Source organism: Drosophila montana, unplaced genomic scaffold (assembly GCF_035044405.1).
Source record: "Drosophila montana isolate Dmon_TW-CO22-7 unplaced genomic scaffold, ASM3504440v1 contig_2583_1, whole genome shotgun sequence".
NCBI classification, from domain to species: Eukaryota; Metazoa; Arthropoda; class Insecta; order Diptera; family Drosophilidae; genus Drosophila; species Drosophila montana.
In genome coordinates this window covers 615,708-633,708 of record NW_026997446.1, presented here as the reverse complement: position 1 = coordinate 633,708, position 18,001 = coordinate 615,708, and the positions used below count along the sequence as shown (strand labels likewise).

The 18,001-nt window shown below is 38.2% G+C and overlaps 1 protein-coding gene across 1 annotated transcript in view; it reads left to right on the top strand.

The window, feature by feature from the left end:
- RhoGEF64C (Rho guanine nucleotide exchange factor at 64C) overlaps window positions 1–3,699 on the top strand; it is a 45,444-nt gene extending 41,745 nt beyond the window's left edge. The window contains exons 4-5 of the mRNA XM_064683269.1: window positions 1,503–1,730; window positions 3,543–3,699. Of these exons, the coding sequence (XP_064539339.1) occupies window positions 1,503–1,730; window positions 3,543–3,674 (360 nt within the window). The 3' untranslated portion in view covers window positions 3,675–3,699. The remainder of the gene's footprint in view (window positions 1–1,502; window positions 1,731–3,542) is intronic.
- Window positions 3,700–18,001: the final 14,302 nt, after the last annotated feature.

Here is an 18,001-nt window from a genome sequence, read left to right as displayed (position 1 = left end):
CATCGAGTGGAACGGAAGCGCATCCTGCCTGTCCTAATGAAAAGTGCTTATCCAAGCAACTATCTGCTTTTGATGCCTAAAAACAAAACGAGTTTTCCATTCGTTGTTGAAGCAACAAAAAAAAAAAGAAAAAGAAAACCCAGGCAAGAGGGTGCTCTACTTGAGAGTGGTCGTCTACAAGATACCCTGTAAGGTTTTTTGTTGAGAATAAACAGAAGAAAAGCTGGACACTTCCTCTTTGCATTAGTTTTCATCTCTGCATTTAATACATGAATACACATGTCGTATTTGGAGACTTTGGCTCCAGAAATCTCCGAGATATAAACATATAAAGGCTAAGAATCGATATTTATCGATTGAAAGGGAAGCGACTCACATCTTTGAATTGATACTTATAGATTTTTGGCAAACAGAGGGAGACATCAATAAAAATGAAAAGTATAAAGACTCATATTATCGATATTTATCGATTTTTGGGATAATAAGAAAGGCATCAATACAAATGAGAAAGATATAAAGACTCATATTCTCGAATTGATAATTATCGATTTATGAGGAATATGGAAACTATTGAAAACCAAAAATATACCGACTCACATTATCGAACCGATATCAATGGATTTTTGGCAAACAGAGGGAGGCATCAATTAAAATGGGCAAAGATATAACAACTCATATTCCCGAATCGATATGTATCGGTTTAAAGGGAATATGGAAACTATCGTCGAATCGATATTAATTGATTTTTGGTAAATAGAAGAAGGCATTAATTAAAACAATTAAGCCTCATATTCTCTCATCGATAATTATCGATTTACAGATAATATGGGAACAATCGATAAAAATTTAAATATATTCCGACTCATATCGTTTATCCTATGCTAAATACACTCGGAGCTGCCCGTTCCACTAGCCCAACTGCAATATGCCCTATTCAACCCACTTTTATTGGAAACAGGGTATACAAAACCGATGGCGTCAAGTGGCCCACAAGCAGACTACCACAAACCCAAAAGGCCAACGGGAAGTGGGCCGGGTAGCAGGTGGCATGTGTGTGTGGAAAAGGGGGGCGTGGCACATCGATAGCGACGCAGTGCGTATGTCACTTGTTTGGTTTTTGTGCCCTGCTCTAAATTTTAGCGCAAAAGCCTCAGACGACAATTGCTCAATTCAAGAAGGAGGCAGATGTTTTTTTTGTCATATTTTTTTGCTTGTTGTAGTTTTGGTGCTGTATCTAGTTCTGTTCCTGGCGCTGCATGTCTAGCTGCTTCCTGCGGCAGCCCGACCGACTGTTCGACCGACCGACTGTCCGCCCGACCGACTGTCCGACTGTCCGCCCGGCTGACAGGCTTTGTGTGCTCGCGTTATCTGGAGGCAGGCTCCATGTTTCGTGCTGCCCCCACACACTTTGCCCGCTTTCCAGCTCTAATTTTGTTTAGTTTCGTTTTACACAATTTTCTATTTCCATCTGTTTTTTCTTTTTCGTTTTTGTTCACCCACAGCCAAGTGCCAATTATAGGGCAGAGAAGGCCACGTCGGATAAACTGAATTTCCCGAAGCACACGGGCATTCGGGAGGCATCGCTGCTGCTGGTGAAGGAGAAGTGCGGGAGGTATACGCTGACACGGGAGCCGTTGTATCTGGACAGATGTGTTGTGTGCAGCGAAGCGGATTGCGATGATTATTTCGAAGTGCAGGAAATTTCATCGAAGGACACATTCATATTCAAAGTGAGTAGACGCCGAGCCCAGCCTGGCCTGGCCTAGCCCAGCTCTCTCCCTCTTCCACTTGCTCCATTCCATTCCAGTGCATAGTTTTTAGCCCGGTTTCGGTTTCGGTTTGATTCGTGCCAGTTGACTTGACTCTTAAATGGGACCGTTTGCCTTTTGACTGCACACCGGCAAATGTTTGGGCTTCGTTAGTTTTGCCTCGCCATTTGGCGGGCTTTAGTTTTACTTTACGCGAGTTGGGTGTGAGTTTCAGTGTGCACAAGCAGATGATCCTCGCGAGTAAATAGAGCAGCGGGAATACAATTAACACTCGACAATAGCTCGACAGCTGTCTAGACTTGGTATGAAGAGATATACTATCAGATATGCACAGATATTCACTTTAATTGAAGGTTTAACTGAAAGTTGTTAGCCTAATTTTTAGTTTGATCTGGCTTGAGAACTGGAGGAATAAGGCTTCTTAAGAGAAGGATACAAATCAAGATGAACGCAGTCATAATAGCATGCTTTGCGAGCGTAACAAAGTGTCTGAGCGTCGAACTAGCGTGCGAGAGGTCACTAGTTCAATGCTAGCAGCAATACGCAACTTTGTTTTCATTTTTATACCCCGGCAGAGGTTCCTATATAATAATTTTGAAGTAGACATCTCCGACCCCATAAAGTATATATATTCTTGATCTAAATCAACAGCCGAGTCGATTAAGACATGTCCGTCCGTCTGTCCGTCTGACTGTTTCTATGCGAACTAGAGTCTCTCACTCTTATACATCCCTCTCTCTCTGTTGCACGCAATAAATATATATGTCGGATTCAGCTGGATCGGACCACTATATCATGTAGCTGGCATAGTCGAAAATTAAGTTGTTTTTCTAAATAACTTAACCATACTCGGCATTAACTATTTTCCCTGTGCTTCTTAGATACAGGCAAAGCATCATGAAAAGGTTGGCTCTGCAAGGGTATTAAATCTTCGGCATGCCCTTCTCTCTCACTTGATTTGTTATTGCTTACAACAGAAGCATGAATAGAGCATTAAGTTTACAGATCGATCAAATAGGATTCAACACTTAGGATTCTAGATTGTCTAGCAATATATATATATGCATTCATATCCGACTAGAGGACTACCCTCTAGTTTGAGCTTACGCAGCCAGCTGGAATACCTCAAATAAATATTATTTATAGAATTTGAAACACACACACAAAAAAAAAACACACACACACACAGCGAAGAGTTGTCAGTTGAGTTGCGTAGCATACACTTGGGGGCAGAATATTGCGCGTTTAATATGCTACAGATTTCATTTTTAATAACAGACACGCACACACACACGCACACACACACGCACACACACAGAGAAGCGTATGCAGAAATCCATTTGATATCCTGTCTAATGTAAAACGAGCCGTAGCTTCAGCTTCACTCATGCGTATTTTGTGCCCGGGGCAATGTTAAGTCGCCGGATGGTGACGGGGGAGGGGGCGATTGGGGGTTGCTTTGTGTGCGAGGGAGTTTGGTTAATGGGCCGGCCACACCCCCTTTTTTTTGGAAGATGCGCACGTAGAGTGCCTGCCAAAATGAATGACATTTATTGAAATTTAACAACAAGAAGAAAAAAATTGAATAAAAAGACGGGCAAAGCGCAGAAAAAAAACATGGCCCGAAAGGATGAGAGCGCATAAATTCTAACGTTTAGTTGCGGCCAACTGAGCACACACACACACACACACGCACACACACACAGACGTGACACCTGTCTAAATGGCGAGTCAATCAAATATTTTGACAACATATTCTCCCTCTCTCTTCAGGCCGAGGACGGGCTGCGCACCAAGCAATGGTACACACAGCTGCAGTATCACGCCCAGGGCATGGGGGCGTGGCGCAAGAGGCGCAATGCCCTGGCCAACATAATGATCAATGGGATGCTGACGCGCACCTAGACAGCAACAACAACAACTAGAAGAAGAGGAACAACAACGGGAGAAATTGTAATATCAAAATTGATGCAGCAAAAGTGCATTTAACAAATTGGCCGCTTAATTTGTATTGATGCGTTATTAACCAGCAAATTAAATAATTATTGTTTAAGTGATATATACACACAATTTACAACAAAATACACCTACACATACCAATCATTTAAATCTATATATATATATACACACACACACACATATATATAACACCCTATAACGAAACAATAAATGAATAAATATATGAATTACACGTTAAACTGCATTTTAATTGAGTTATTAAAGCGAAACGAGACAAAACTATTGTGCGAAATTCTTTAGCATCTTAATATTAATAGTTTATAGCAGTTAAGAGAGTGCGCCAGTCGGGTGTGCTCGACTGGCAGCTACCCTGCACGCAAATGCCTTTATTTGCCAATGATATTTGTGTTTGTTTAACTGAGGTGCACATTTCCTAAGCTAACTATTAAGAATGATTTTCTTACAAATTTATGTAGAAGGAGGAAGGGTATTCAAAAATTAATATATACTTAGTTCATCTTTATATAACATTCGAGTTGTCATATCAAATTTATGTAGGTGAACACAAAAGGATGGCAAAAAGTACAATAATTTGTATCACGTTTTCTTCACGGACTTTTCTCTTGCCCTAGTAAAATCGTTGCTTTCAGGATACTTTTGGGAGCTCATTAACCATTTCCAGCTATGAGCAGGGGCATAGCTTGCCGGACAGGCTATAAATATTCCGGGGATTTCCCATCATTATCTCTTAATCCCATCTACTTAACACTCTATATATCTGGCATACATTTCTTAACATTATTGATAACTTCTTGCTCTACTTTTTCTTATTAATTGTATATATTCCTAAATAATATGTATAGTAAATTAAGATTATTTTTAGATCAAGTCAGCCCATCAACCTGATCAAGAATATATATCTACTGCAGACTGATCAACTTTCTTGCGCCTTTTACATTCTTTCTGTTTGCAACTTTCTGATACTCTTTTAACAGGGTATAAATAGTCGAGGCACAAGAGTAAATAGTTGCTGCGCTTACGTTTATTGGATATTTGAGTGCATAAAGGAAAATGTTGATTACATTTTCACAAAATAGCCGCAAAATTGCGCAAAGTTTTGCTAACTTTGGCCGCAAACTCAACTAAAAACACTTTGCACATCATCCTAAATATTTACACAAACACGCACACACATGTACATATATATATATATATATAGCTATTCATATATGGACAGTGAGTTGATTAAACCATTTTAAATCTCATCCAATGTACAAACAACAATTGCGGCTACATCAGGAGCAGCGGCAGCAGCAATAATAACATTTAACAAACAACAAACAAACAAGAGAGCCCAAACCCAAAAGTGGTTTCGACTTTGGGGTTTTACTCGGTTCTCGACCGGGCTTCCCTTCCACTTGGCTGGCGGAGCGTTTCCACTGGGGGTTTATTGCTTGTTTAATTACACAAATAACTGAACAGATTATTATGGTTAAACACGAAGACTGTAATTGTCATGGCCAGTCACAGCAGCGATTGCTCCGACAATTGTGAACATCTCCAATTGAAGCACAAAATTGTCTTTCCACTTGACGGAGATTTAACACCCTGGCGAACGATTAAGACGACTCGATTGGGAATTACAAAGCATATTTGTAATGTCAGCTGATTGCAAATAAATGTTTGAGTTATTCAAAAAGTGTTTAAAGTGCCGCAGATTCAAGAAACTTTAAAAAAATGTACTTCCACGCCCATAAGAGCTTGAACAGATATTGGAAGGATAGTATAGCTCGTAATTGCTTTAATTAGGTTACGTTTAATAAACAAAACCTTGGTCATTTTTATTATTAAATAATAGTTTTATGATAACTATCTATAACAAATATTTATACATATAAATAGATATATATTAATATATTATGATATAGTATTATATATACTTTCTGCAGCAGAAAGTAAATAAACACAAATAAACACACAAGAGATTAGGATATATATTTTTGTTCCGAATAATAACTAGTCAAGACTCCACTTTTTAGTTGCCCAGGGGCCTTTGGCTATCAGCGGAGTAAAAATCCCCAAGAACGGGTCCCAAGTAAGGACTCCCGACTATGGGTCTTCGAACAGTCTTCGAACTGCCGACTAAAGGACTCGAATGGTCCGGCAGGATATAGCAAAAGTGTCTCTCTTAGTCGACTAATTTTATTATTTTCTATTCCATTAACAAACAGAGGACGGAAAAGAACACCCCAGATATGTAAATGTAAATGTTTGATTTATATTAAAAACATGATATAACAATTGATTCTGCAACTTTCATTCAAAAACTTGAGACAGTTCTCTAGATAATAAGTTATATAGGATATAGTTATATAGAAATCTTATGTAGCTGGTTGTCCTGTAAATCTCATCTATCTTCATAAACTATCAGTTCAATAATATCAAAATATATGAATGTATTTCGAAAAAGGCAACAATAAGGCTTTAACAAATTTTATAATGTGCTGAAGGTAATATGCCGGCTTTGCGCGGCTCAATTGGAAAAACAATATAAATTCAAGAAGCTCCAAATTCGATTGTATAAATTGCTTCAACTTCATGTAGATATAAAAAGCTACCCAAATTTGCCGTCTACTATAAAAGAACTATTAAATTAGAGAATAGCTGCTGACTTTTGAGCCGGCGACCTGCTGCTTCTTACGCAGACGTGACGTTTGCAGAGCACAAACTATTTGATGTGCATATATAAATTTGTAGAAACCATAGCTGAGATATAAAAACTCTTCTGAGTTCCTTTAAGGCCTCAGCTTGCGAGCTAAGTCACATTCGACTGAAGAGTTAGCCAACTCTTTAGAAATAGTTCGAGCACTAAAGCAGTTCGAGCCATTTATCATAAATTGAGCTGCCTAAATGCATGAATATGTTAGCATATTTTTCATTTCGACACAAACTCTCAGACAACAACAAGTTGTGGGCCTGTTGGTGTATTAGTTAGCCCAGGCAATATGAAAATAATTTGCAATGCCGCCTGCGGCGCATCAGAGCCTTTGATGGCTTCCGTTCGAAATTATTACTAATACGCCACGTAAACAAGTTCCAAATCCTTTAAAGCAGCCGACAACGGAGCCCAAAGCAGGCCGCATGAGGCAAAATTGAAAAGCAAAGCCAAACTCGGAAACGATAAAACAGCTCGAGCTGTGGCGGGGGGAGAGGCAGGAGGAGGAGAAGGAGAAGGGTAGAGGCAGGAGGCGTCCCCTTCCGAAGGGGGGAAAAGTGCATGCTGAGCGCAATTATGCTGGACAAACATTTACCAGCAGAGCCAAGCGATAGAGGCTAGAGCTGGAGCTGGAGCTGCCCCCCACCAGGCGCTCCTTTCCACAGGATGTGGCACTTAGCATGCACCTTGGCACACGCATAAACACACACAGACACAAACAGTTGCCATCCTTGGAGCAGAGCTCGACTAGTTTTAGTGTACTCCCGTGCCTGGTTGCCAAACACAGACTTCAACAGCCGCCGCCGCCGTCGTTTCGGTGTCAGTCTCCATCTCCATCTCCGTTTCTAAACCCAATCCGTGCTCAGCCTCATCCTGACTGAGTCCGTGGAACGTGTTATAACAATAGGGTGTCATGGTGGCAATATTCCCTACACCAGCCCTATCCTCTTTATTCCCCCCTCTTCTCCTAGCGCGCGACTAACACTAACGAGCAGTAAAACAAGTTTAAGATTTGCCGGCATACAAATAAAAACACAACCAGAGCCGGCAGATTTGCCCCCCCCCCCCCTTAGCCACCCCTCGCTTCGACGCCGCTGGCGGATGCTGAGCGGAAAGAAGTTCGGGTTTAGCGTGCAATAACATAACCAAGGCACGTAGCACAAACACGGTACATTATATTGTATAAGCAGACTTCATTACGGTATTTAAACAGAATATCCACAAATTCTGACATGTCGAATGCGCCAAGCGAATCCGCACAATGGACCAACAATGGCCAAGAATCGATTGAAAATCCAAATCCAAATCGGTTTAGATGTAGATATTAAGAAAATATATATACAGATCGCAGCCGGACTTAAAATAAAACGATTTCAGCTCTGAATTCCAATTTTTCGCTTTAACGTGAGCGTCGATTTCGTTAGTTTGTTAGTAACTAAGCGGCAGGTCGCTAGTTCAAATCCAGTTAATCTTAAACTAAATCAGTTGTTGGGCAATTCTAAGCATCGAACTAACAAGCGGCAGGTCGCTAGTTCAAATCCAGAATACTAATTTATATTTTTGAATACGAGACGAACCCGAAACGTAATTATTTTTTGGGCAGTTCGAAGCATCGAAAAGGTTACTCGCCAGTTCAAATCCAGCAGAAATATATATTATATACATATGTATATATTTTTTTTTTTCGCGCGAATCCCGATGCAATGCACTGCATCCCACCTCCCGCCCAACCGACCGAGGGGCGCAGTCGTGTAACGTACGACACGAATCGCGAACTACAAAACGATTAGAAACTACGACTATATGCTTAATAGTTTAGAATAGAAGACTTTATACGAGGAAGATAAGACTCCGAGCAGAATACTCTGTAATGATTGTTATAATCTTCACAGAACCCCGTTTAGTTAGTTGCACAAAATTGAAGCGACAAAGGTGTAAACTATTTTAAGCATTCGTCCGAGCAATGCCGGGTTATTTCCTCTAGTATGTCTATAGCATTATTAGGTAAATTGAATATACATAAAGGCATATCAGAAAATAGTAATCCTCGAGAGATAAGCTGTTCGCGTACACAAATCATTCAGGCAACTAACTTGATTGAAGGTTGCTGGTTCGAATCTGTTTAGCATATCGAAAACAAAGAAAAAGATCCAAAAAGAAAGCTTTCTCTATCATTGAATGGGCGACTCTAAAACTGTAAGCCCGAAGCAGCGCATTTCCAACTGTGACTTTAGGAATTATATATTCATATATTTTATAGGCCTTAATTTCTTAGAAGGATAATTTCAGACTTCAGCTGTGAGATTGGGTCATATGTGTGGCGCGCCTTCTAATGGGCGTGGTCTAGGATCTTGATATACATATAATCTAAATAGTAGAAGAGTTCCTTCTTTGGATCTCTACCTAAAAGATTCGACAAGCAGGCGAAAAGTCAATCTCCCTTGCACAACTCTAATATACCCTTTAAAACTTTATCAGCAGGGTATCCGTATTCGAAAATGTCTTCAAAATTGGTTTTCCAATTTCTGAGCAAGTTCTATTCTTTATCAATATTAAATCACTTTTGAAGCACAAAGTTTCACAGCAGCCCATTGTGCCGACGGGGCGTGCCAAAAAGCACACACTAGCTTACACACACACACACAATCGCACACTCGCACACACGCACACACACTATCACAGATACCCACATCAAAAGTCAAATTGTGAGCAGTGAGGCGAGTCGAACTATATAGCCAGAGCCCGTGTCTGACTGAGTCCGTGGCCGGGTCTTGTAAAAATGCATCACGTAACCCGAAGGTTGGCCACATCGCCAGGCAATATGATTAGACCCGCAGTCTGAGGATGGCGAAAACTTTTGTCCTAAAGGAGAGAGAGACGAGAGGAGGCGAGGCGCCAGCCGGGTCGGGGGAAGGCGGGGGAAGTTGGTGACAAGAAATCAGCGCCATATGCAGTTGTAGCCGTAGCCGCAGACCAAAACTAAAACTGGCCAATAAAAATTTGTCGCCAAGCCAATAAATGTTGCCCGCGGACAGGGACAGGGACAAAAACAGGGCCAGGAGATTACCGAGAGTCGGCAGTTGAGAGTTGAGAGTCGAGAAACATTTTCATTGCTGCATTTAAAGCTGCGCACAAAAAGTTGCCACGAAAAGGTGGCTCAAAACCATTTCGAGCAATAAAAAATTGAAATTAAAACTTCCACTTCTGTTGCTTGGCCGAGCGCGCCCACCTGGCCAAAAAGCCGGCGACACAGTTTTCCCACGAAATAGGTCGTTAAAATTATGAAAGCCACAAACGGTGTCCGCTCCAAATGTTCCCAACAATGGGACGAACCCGACCCAGCCGTCGCCCCCCTTGGCAGGGTTACCCAAACGGAAGGAAGGAACTCGAGCTCAAGATGTGATTCGATTAAAGTGAACACCACAAGACGCATTTCAAATGAAATTTATCGTGTACTCAGAATAGTTATGTGCAAATATATTAAAGTATTTTTCTGATTGAGTGACTGACAGACTGACTGATTGACTGACTGACTGATTCGTGATCACACGCAGTCTGACTGAAATTTATCATACATTCGGAATATCTATATAAAAATATAGATTAGTGTTTCAAGTAGATAACTGACTGACTGATTGACTGACTGATAGACTGACAGAATTATGATCACAGTCAGTCTGACTGATTGATGTACAGAAACTTTCCAAGTGAAATTTATCGTGCACTCAGAATAGTTATATGCAAATATATTAAAGTGTTTTCCTGATTGAGTGACTGACAGACTGACTGACTGACTGACTGATTCATGATCACACTCAGTCTGACTGATTGATAAACATAAGCTTTCCAAATATCATTTTTCGTCCATCCGAAATATTTTAATGCAAATATATATATATAAGTGTTTCTCCTGATTGACTGTCCGAAAGAATAGCTAATGGACTGACCTTTAAACTTACTGATTGACTGACTAAAACACTGACTGAATTAATACCACAGTCAGTCTGACTGACTTATGTACAGACTGATGCACTATATTAAAGTATCCTGAAGGCTTTTGTAATTGACTGACAGATTGATGGACTGACTGATAGAGTGACTGATTAACCGATTGATAGACTGACGTGACTATCTAATGCTGTGTTTTTCCTGACTGACTGACGGTGAGACTTACTGATTGACAACGCACACCTCAAATAACGAAGAGGTCTATTTAATCTGGACAGTCAGTCTGACTGAGAGATTGATTGATTAGGTGAATGATTGTTATATAGCTCGAACCATAAGATTTAGAATGCTGCATATTTCACGGTATATACATTTAGAAAATGTACACACAGATAGAAAATAAGTGAAAAACATTTATGCGAAATGGTGTTGTTTTCCATATTATCATTTCTAGGTGGAAAATTTGATTCAAAGTTTGTATGAGAAAAGGGTCAACATTATGTCAATTAAAATCAATTCAAATAAAACATATATAAAAAGTAATGTGAAAATGTGAGAAAACAGATCTTATAATTAAAAGAAAATGGTTCAGCAGGGCACAGTCGGGTAACAATTTCCATTTCAATATAAATTTTTGTCATGTAATTGGCATATACGATAATATTTAATGAAATAATCGGACTTACCGGTATATTTGTTGCTGCTCTTGCGGCGCTGTGTTTAATTTATTTTTCCATCTCTGATTGCTTGAATCCGTTTATTTCTTTCTGTTTCTTCCATTGCCGTTATGCTCAGGCTTTAGATTTTCATTTTAGTATCCATTTTCATTTAGATTTCCATTTTGATTGACTGACTGATTCGTGATCACAGTCAGTCTGACTGATTGATTCACAGACGAATTCCAAATGAAATTTATCCTACACTTGGAATAACTTTACGCAAATATATAAAAGTGTTTCTCCTGACCAAGAGAATAACTGATTGACTAACTTTGAGACTCACTGATTGACTGACTGAAAGACTGACTGATTTCTGACCACGGTCAGTCTGACTGACTGATGTACTGACTCATTCAAAAGGAAATTTTCCATGCTCCGGGAATATCTTTATCAAAATTATACTAGTGTTTTTAGTAGTTGATTGAATGATTAATAGACCGATTGATAGACAGAGAGATAGACAGAGAGATAGACCGATTGATAGACAGAGAGATAGACAGAGAGATAGACAGACGAGACAGATAGACAGACGGGAGACGGATTTTTAGACGGACTGATTGACTGACTGGGTGATTCCTAAATATCGTTTCATAAAACTGATTGATGTACAGACCCATTCGGAATAAAATTTACAATGTTTGTATACAGAAAGGGTTAACATTATGTCAAATAAAATCAATTTAAGGAATTAAATAAAAAGTAATGGTAATGTTATGCACAGATTATATAAGTCAGAAAATGGGAGAATATATAGCTTAAAATTAAAAAGGATGCTGAAGTCGGGCACAACCGGATGCAGCAGGGTAATAATTTCCATTTCATTATAGCATTTGTAATATATGATAATATTTAAAGGAATAAACGGACTTACCGAGGTAATTGTTGCTGCTCAAGAGGAAGTGAAGGTTTTTTTATATTTCTTTGTCAGCCCTGGCGGCTTGTGTCCGCTTTTTATTTTATATTTCTGCTTCTTCCATTTCCGTTATGCCCCGGCTTTGAGATTTTCATTTTAGTTTCCATTTTCATTTAGATTTCCATTTTGATTGACTGACTGATTCGTGATCACAGTCAGTCTGACTGATTGATGTACAGACGCATTCCAAATGAAGTTTATCCTACACTTGGAATAACTTTATGCAAATATATTAAAGTGTTTCTCCTAAACGAGAGAATAACTGATTGACTAACTTTGAGACTCACTGATTGACTGGCTGATTTCTGATCACGGTCAATCTAACTGGTGTACAGATTCATTCAAAATGAAATTTACAATGCACTCGGAATATCAATATAAACAAAAACTAGTGTTTTTAATAGTTGATTGACTGATTGATGGACTGATTAATAGACTAACATAGACAGACGATACAGATAGACAGGCGAAAGACGGACTTTTAGACGGACTGATAGACGGACTGATTGACTGACTGACAGAATAACTGATTTCTGATCACGGTCTGTCTGACTGACTGATGTACAAACTCGTTCAAAAGGAAATTTACCATGCACTCGGAATATCTATATATAAATATACTTGTATTTTTAGTGGTTGATTGATTGATTGATGGACTGATTAATAGACAAACAGAAAGACAGACGAGACAAGTAAACAACAAGAGACGGAATTTTAGACGGGCTGATAGACGGACTGATAGACGGACTGATTGACTGACTGGCTGATTCCTGAATATCATTGCATAAAACTGATTGATGTACAGACCCATTCGGAATGCGATTTAGCGTGTTTGTATAATGAAAAGGTCAACATTATGTCAAATATAATAAATTCAAAGCATTAAATAAAAAGTAATGGCAATGTTTTGCATATATTATATAAAGTCAGAAAATGGGAGAAAATAGATTTTGTAAAATGAAATCGGGTAATAACTTCCTTTTCAATACAATATTTGTCATGCAATTGGCATGTATGATAATAGTTAAAGAAATAAACGGACTTACCGACGTATTTGTAGCTGCTCTTGTGGCGCTTTGTTTAGTTTTGTTTTTTGCTATCCCTGGTTGCTTGTTTCCGTTTTTTATATTTCTGCTTCTTCCATTTCCGTTATGCTCAGACTTTAGATTTTTATTTTAGTTTTCATTTTCCATTAGATTTCCATTTTGATTGACTGACTGATTCGTGATCACAGTCAGTCTGACTGATTGATTCACAGACGAATTCCAAATGAAATTTATCCTACACTTGGAATAACTTTACGCAAATATATTAAAGTGTTTCTCCTGACCAAGAGAATAACTGATTGACTAACTTTGAGACTCACTGATTGACTGACTGAAAGACTGACTGATTTCTGACCACGGTCAGTCTGACTGACTGATGTACTGACTCATTCAAAAGGAAATTTTCCATGCTCCGGGAATATCTATCAAAATTATACTAGTGTTTTTAGTAGTTGATTGAATGATTAATAGACCGATTGATAGACAGAGAGATAGACAGACGAGACAGATAGACAGACGAGACAGATAGACAGACGGGAGACGGATTTTTAGACGGACTGATTGACTGACTGGGTGATTCCTAAATATCGTTTCATAAAACTGATTGATGTACAGACCCATTCGGAATAAGATTTACAATGTTTGTATACAGAAAAGGTTAACATTATGTCAAATAAAATCAATTTAAGGAATTAAATAAAAAGTAATGGTAATGTTATGCACAGATTATATAAGTCAGAAAATGGGAGAAAATATAGCTTAAAATGAAAAAGGATGCTGAGGTCGGGTACAACCGGATGCAGCAGGGTAATAATTTTCATTTCAATATAGCATTTGTCATATATGATAATATGTAAAGAAATAAATGGACTTACCGATGTATTTGTATTTAATTTCCCTTGCCAGCAGTGGTGGCTTGCGTCCGTTTTTTTATTTTATATTTCTGATCCTTCCATTGCCGTTATGCTCCGACTTTGAGATTTTCATTTTAATTTTCATTTAAATTTTCACTTTGATTGATTAATTGATTCGTGATCACAGTCAGTCTGACTGATTGATATACAGACGCATTCCAAATGAAATTTTCCTACACTTGGAATAACTTTATGCAAATATATTAAAGTGTTTCTCCCGACCGAGAGAATAACTGATTGACAAACTGTGAGACTCACTGATTGATTGACTGACTGATTTCTGATCACGATCAATCTAACTGGTGTACAGATTCATTCAAAATGAAGTTTACAATGCACTCGGTTAATAGTTGATTGACTGATTAATAGACTAACAGATAGACAGGCGAAAGGCGACTTTTAGACGGACTGATTGACTGACTGACAGAATAACTGATTTCTGATCACGGTCTGACTGACTGACTGATGTACAGACTCGTTCAAAAGGAAATTTACACTGCACTCGGAATATCTATATATAAATATACTTGTATTTTTAGTGATTGATTGACTGATTGATGCACTTATTAATAGACAAACAGATAGACAGACGAGACAAGTAGACAGGCAAGAGACGGACTTTTAGACGGACTGATTGACTGACTGGGTGATTCCCAAATATCGTTACATAAAACTGATTGATGTACAGACCCGGAATGCAATTTACCGTGTTTGTATAGGGAAAAGGTTAACATTATGTCAACTAAAATCAATTCAAAGCATTAAATAAAAAATAATGGTAATGTTTTACATAGATAGATAAAGTCAGAAAATGGGAGAAATTATAGCTTAAAATGAAAAAAGGATGCTGAAGTCGGGCACAGCCGGATGCAGCAGGGTAATAATTTCAATATAATATTTGTCATGTATGATAATATTTAAAGAAATAAACGGACTTACCGATGTATTTGTTGCTGCTCACGAGCAAGCGTCGTTTTGTTTAGTTTTTTTTTTTCCCATCCCTGGTTGCTTGATTCCATTTTTTTTCTTTCTGTTTCTTCCATTGCCGTTATGCGCAGGCTTTAGATTTTTATTTTGGTTTCCATTTTCATTTAGATTTCTATTTTGATTGACTGACTGATTCGTGATCACAGTCATTGATTGATTGATTGATTAAGCGACTGATTGATGCACTGATAAAGCCGGTATCGACCGTAAGCTTTAGAAGAAGCTGCTGACTAATTTATCGATTGATTAAGTGACTTATAATTAAATAGTTTGAACCAAGAGATATGAGATTACATTTGGTGATGTAAAAGCGCGAAGAAACAGGATTAAGGATAAATAATTTTACACAAATGAAAAGTAAGTGAAATGTTATTGTTTTCCATATTTTCACCCCTAGGTTAAGTTTGTTTAAGGGAAAGGTCAACATTATGTCAAATAAAATTAATTCAAAGCATTAAAATAAAAATAATGGTAATGTTTTGCATATATTATATAAAGTCAGAAAATGGGAGAAAATAAATCTTAAAATGACAACAAAATGCTACAGCCCGGCACAGTCGGGTAATAATTTCCATTTGAATATAATATTTGTCATGCAATTGGTATGTAAGATAATATATAAAGAAATAAACGGACTTACCGACGTATTTGTTGTTGCTCAAGAGCAAGTGGCGTTTTTTTTTAATATCTTTTAAAAGCTCTGGAGGCTTGTGTCGGTTTTTTTATTTTATATTTCTGATCCTTCCATTGCCGTTATGCTCCGACTTTGAGATTTTCATTTTCATTTTGATTTTCATTTAAATTTTCACTTTGATTGATTAATTGATTCGTGATCCTGATTGACTGATTGATGTACAGACGCATTCCAAATGAAATTTTCCTACACTTGGAATAACTTTATGCAAATATATTAAAGTGTTTCTCCCGACCGAGAGAATAACTGATTGACAAACTGTGAGACTCACTGATTGACTGACTGATTTCTGATCACGGTCAATCTGACTAACTGGTATACAGATTCATTCAAAATGAAATTTACAATGCACTCGGAATATCAATATAAAAATAAACAAGTGTTTTTAATAGTTGATTGACTGATTGATAGACTGATTAATAGACATACAAATAGGCAAACGAGACAGATGGACAGACAAGAAACAGACTGATAGACGGACTGATGGACGGACTGATTGACTGACTGAAAGACTGACTGATTTCCGATCACGGTCAATCTGACTAACTAGTGAACAGATTCATTCAAAAGGAAATTTACCATGCACTCGGAATATCTATATAAAAATTTACTAGTGTTTTTAGTAGTTGATTGACTGATTAACATACAAACAGATAGACAGACGAGACAGATAGACAGACGAGAAACAGACTGATAGACGGACTGATTGACTGACTGGCTGATTCCTGAATATCATTGCATAAAACTGATTGATGTACAGACCCATTCGAAAGCGATTTACCGTGTTTGTATAAAGAAAAGGTTAACATTATGTCAAATAAAATCAATTCAAAGCAGTAAATAAAAAGTAATGGTAATGTTTGACATAGATTATATAAAGTCAAAAAATGGGAGAAAATATATGTTAAGATGAAAAGAAGATGCTTCAGCCGGGCACAGCCGGGTAACAAATTCCATTTCAATACAATATTGGTTATGCAATTGGCATGTATGATAATATTGAAAGAAATAAACGGACTTACCGACGTATTTGTTGCTGCTCTTGCGACGCTTTGTTTAGTTTATTTTTCCATCCCTGGTTTGCTTGATTCCGTTTTTTTTTTATATTTCTGCTTTTGCCATTGCCGTTATGCTCAGACTTTAGATTTTCATTTTAGTTTTCGATTTCATTTAGATTTAGACGGACTGATCTCAGTCATTGATTGATTGATTGATAATGCGACTGATTGATGCACTGATAAAGCCGGTATCAACCGACTTTAGACGAACCTTTAAACTAATTTATCGATTAATTAGGAGACTGATGGTTATATAGTTTGAACCATAAGATATAGATAGCTGCATTTTCACGGTATTAACAATTGGAGATGTAACATATGATTGTAACATAACATGATGTAACATAAGATATGATTGATTAGAAAATGGGAACAAACACGGCACAGCCGGGCAATAGTTTCCATTTGAATATAATATTTGTCATGCAATTGGCATGTATGATAATATTTAAAGAAATAAACGGACTTACCGACGTATTTATTGCTGCAGCTCAAGAACAAGCGTTGTTTTTTTTTTTAATTTCTTTTGTGTCCGTTTTTTTGTTTCTGCTTCTTCCATTGCCTTGTTATGCTCCGTCTGAGTGCTCAACAAGGTCAATGGGCAGACTTTAGATTTTCATTTTAGTTTTCATTTTCATTTGCATTTAGATTTCCATTTTTTGATGTTCATCATTTGCATTTTCATTTCGCTGTAGTGAAAATCAAACAAATTGCAACCAAATTTTAATTGTTTTTCCCTGTCAACTGAGGCGCGTCTAAATGTGAGTGTGCGTGTGTGTGTGTGTGTGCAAGAGTGTGCGTGTGTGTGTCTAATCAGTATTGCTGCGCACACACATTGAGCATATTTCACACATCGTGGAAGCAGTCGACAGAGCCGCTCATAAGAATAATGTGCGACACGTTCGAGCATAAACCGAATTAAGTATACGCCACGTTTGCCAGCCAGTCAGACAAGCAGGAACAGGAGCGGGAACTGAATGGACGCGTGGCCACAAAACCAACTGCATACACACACTCACACACACCCACTCGCACACACACTCGCACACACTCGCTTACAAATATTCACAGGGACAAGCAAACACTCGCATTTTTATGCGTTGTAGCAGCTCCAAAGTGGCAGCCAAGCACACACACAAACACACACACACAAACAGCCACACACACACAGCCACACACACAGCCACACACACACACACAGAGAGCAGCTCGCAGCAAATCTACGCGCCCTTTGGCAGCATGTGCTAAATATATATGCATACAAAAATATATTCAAGT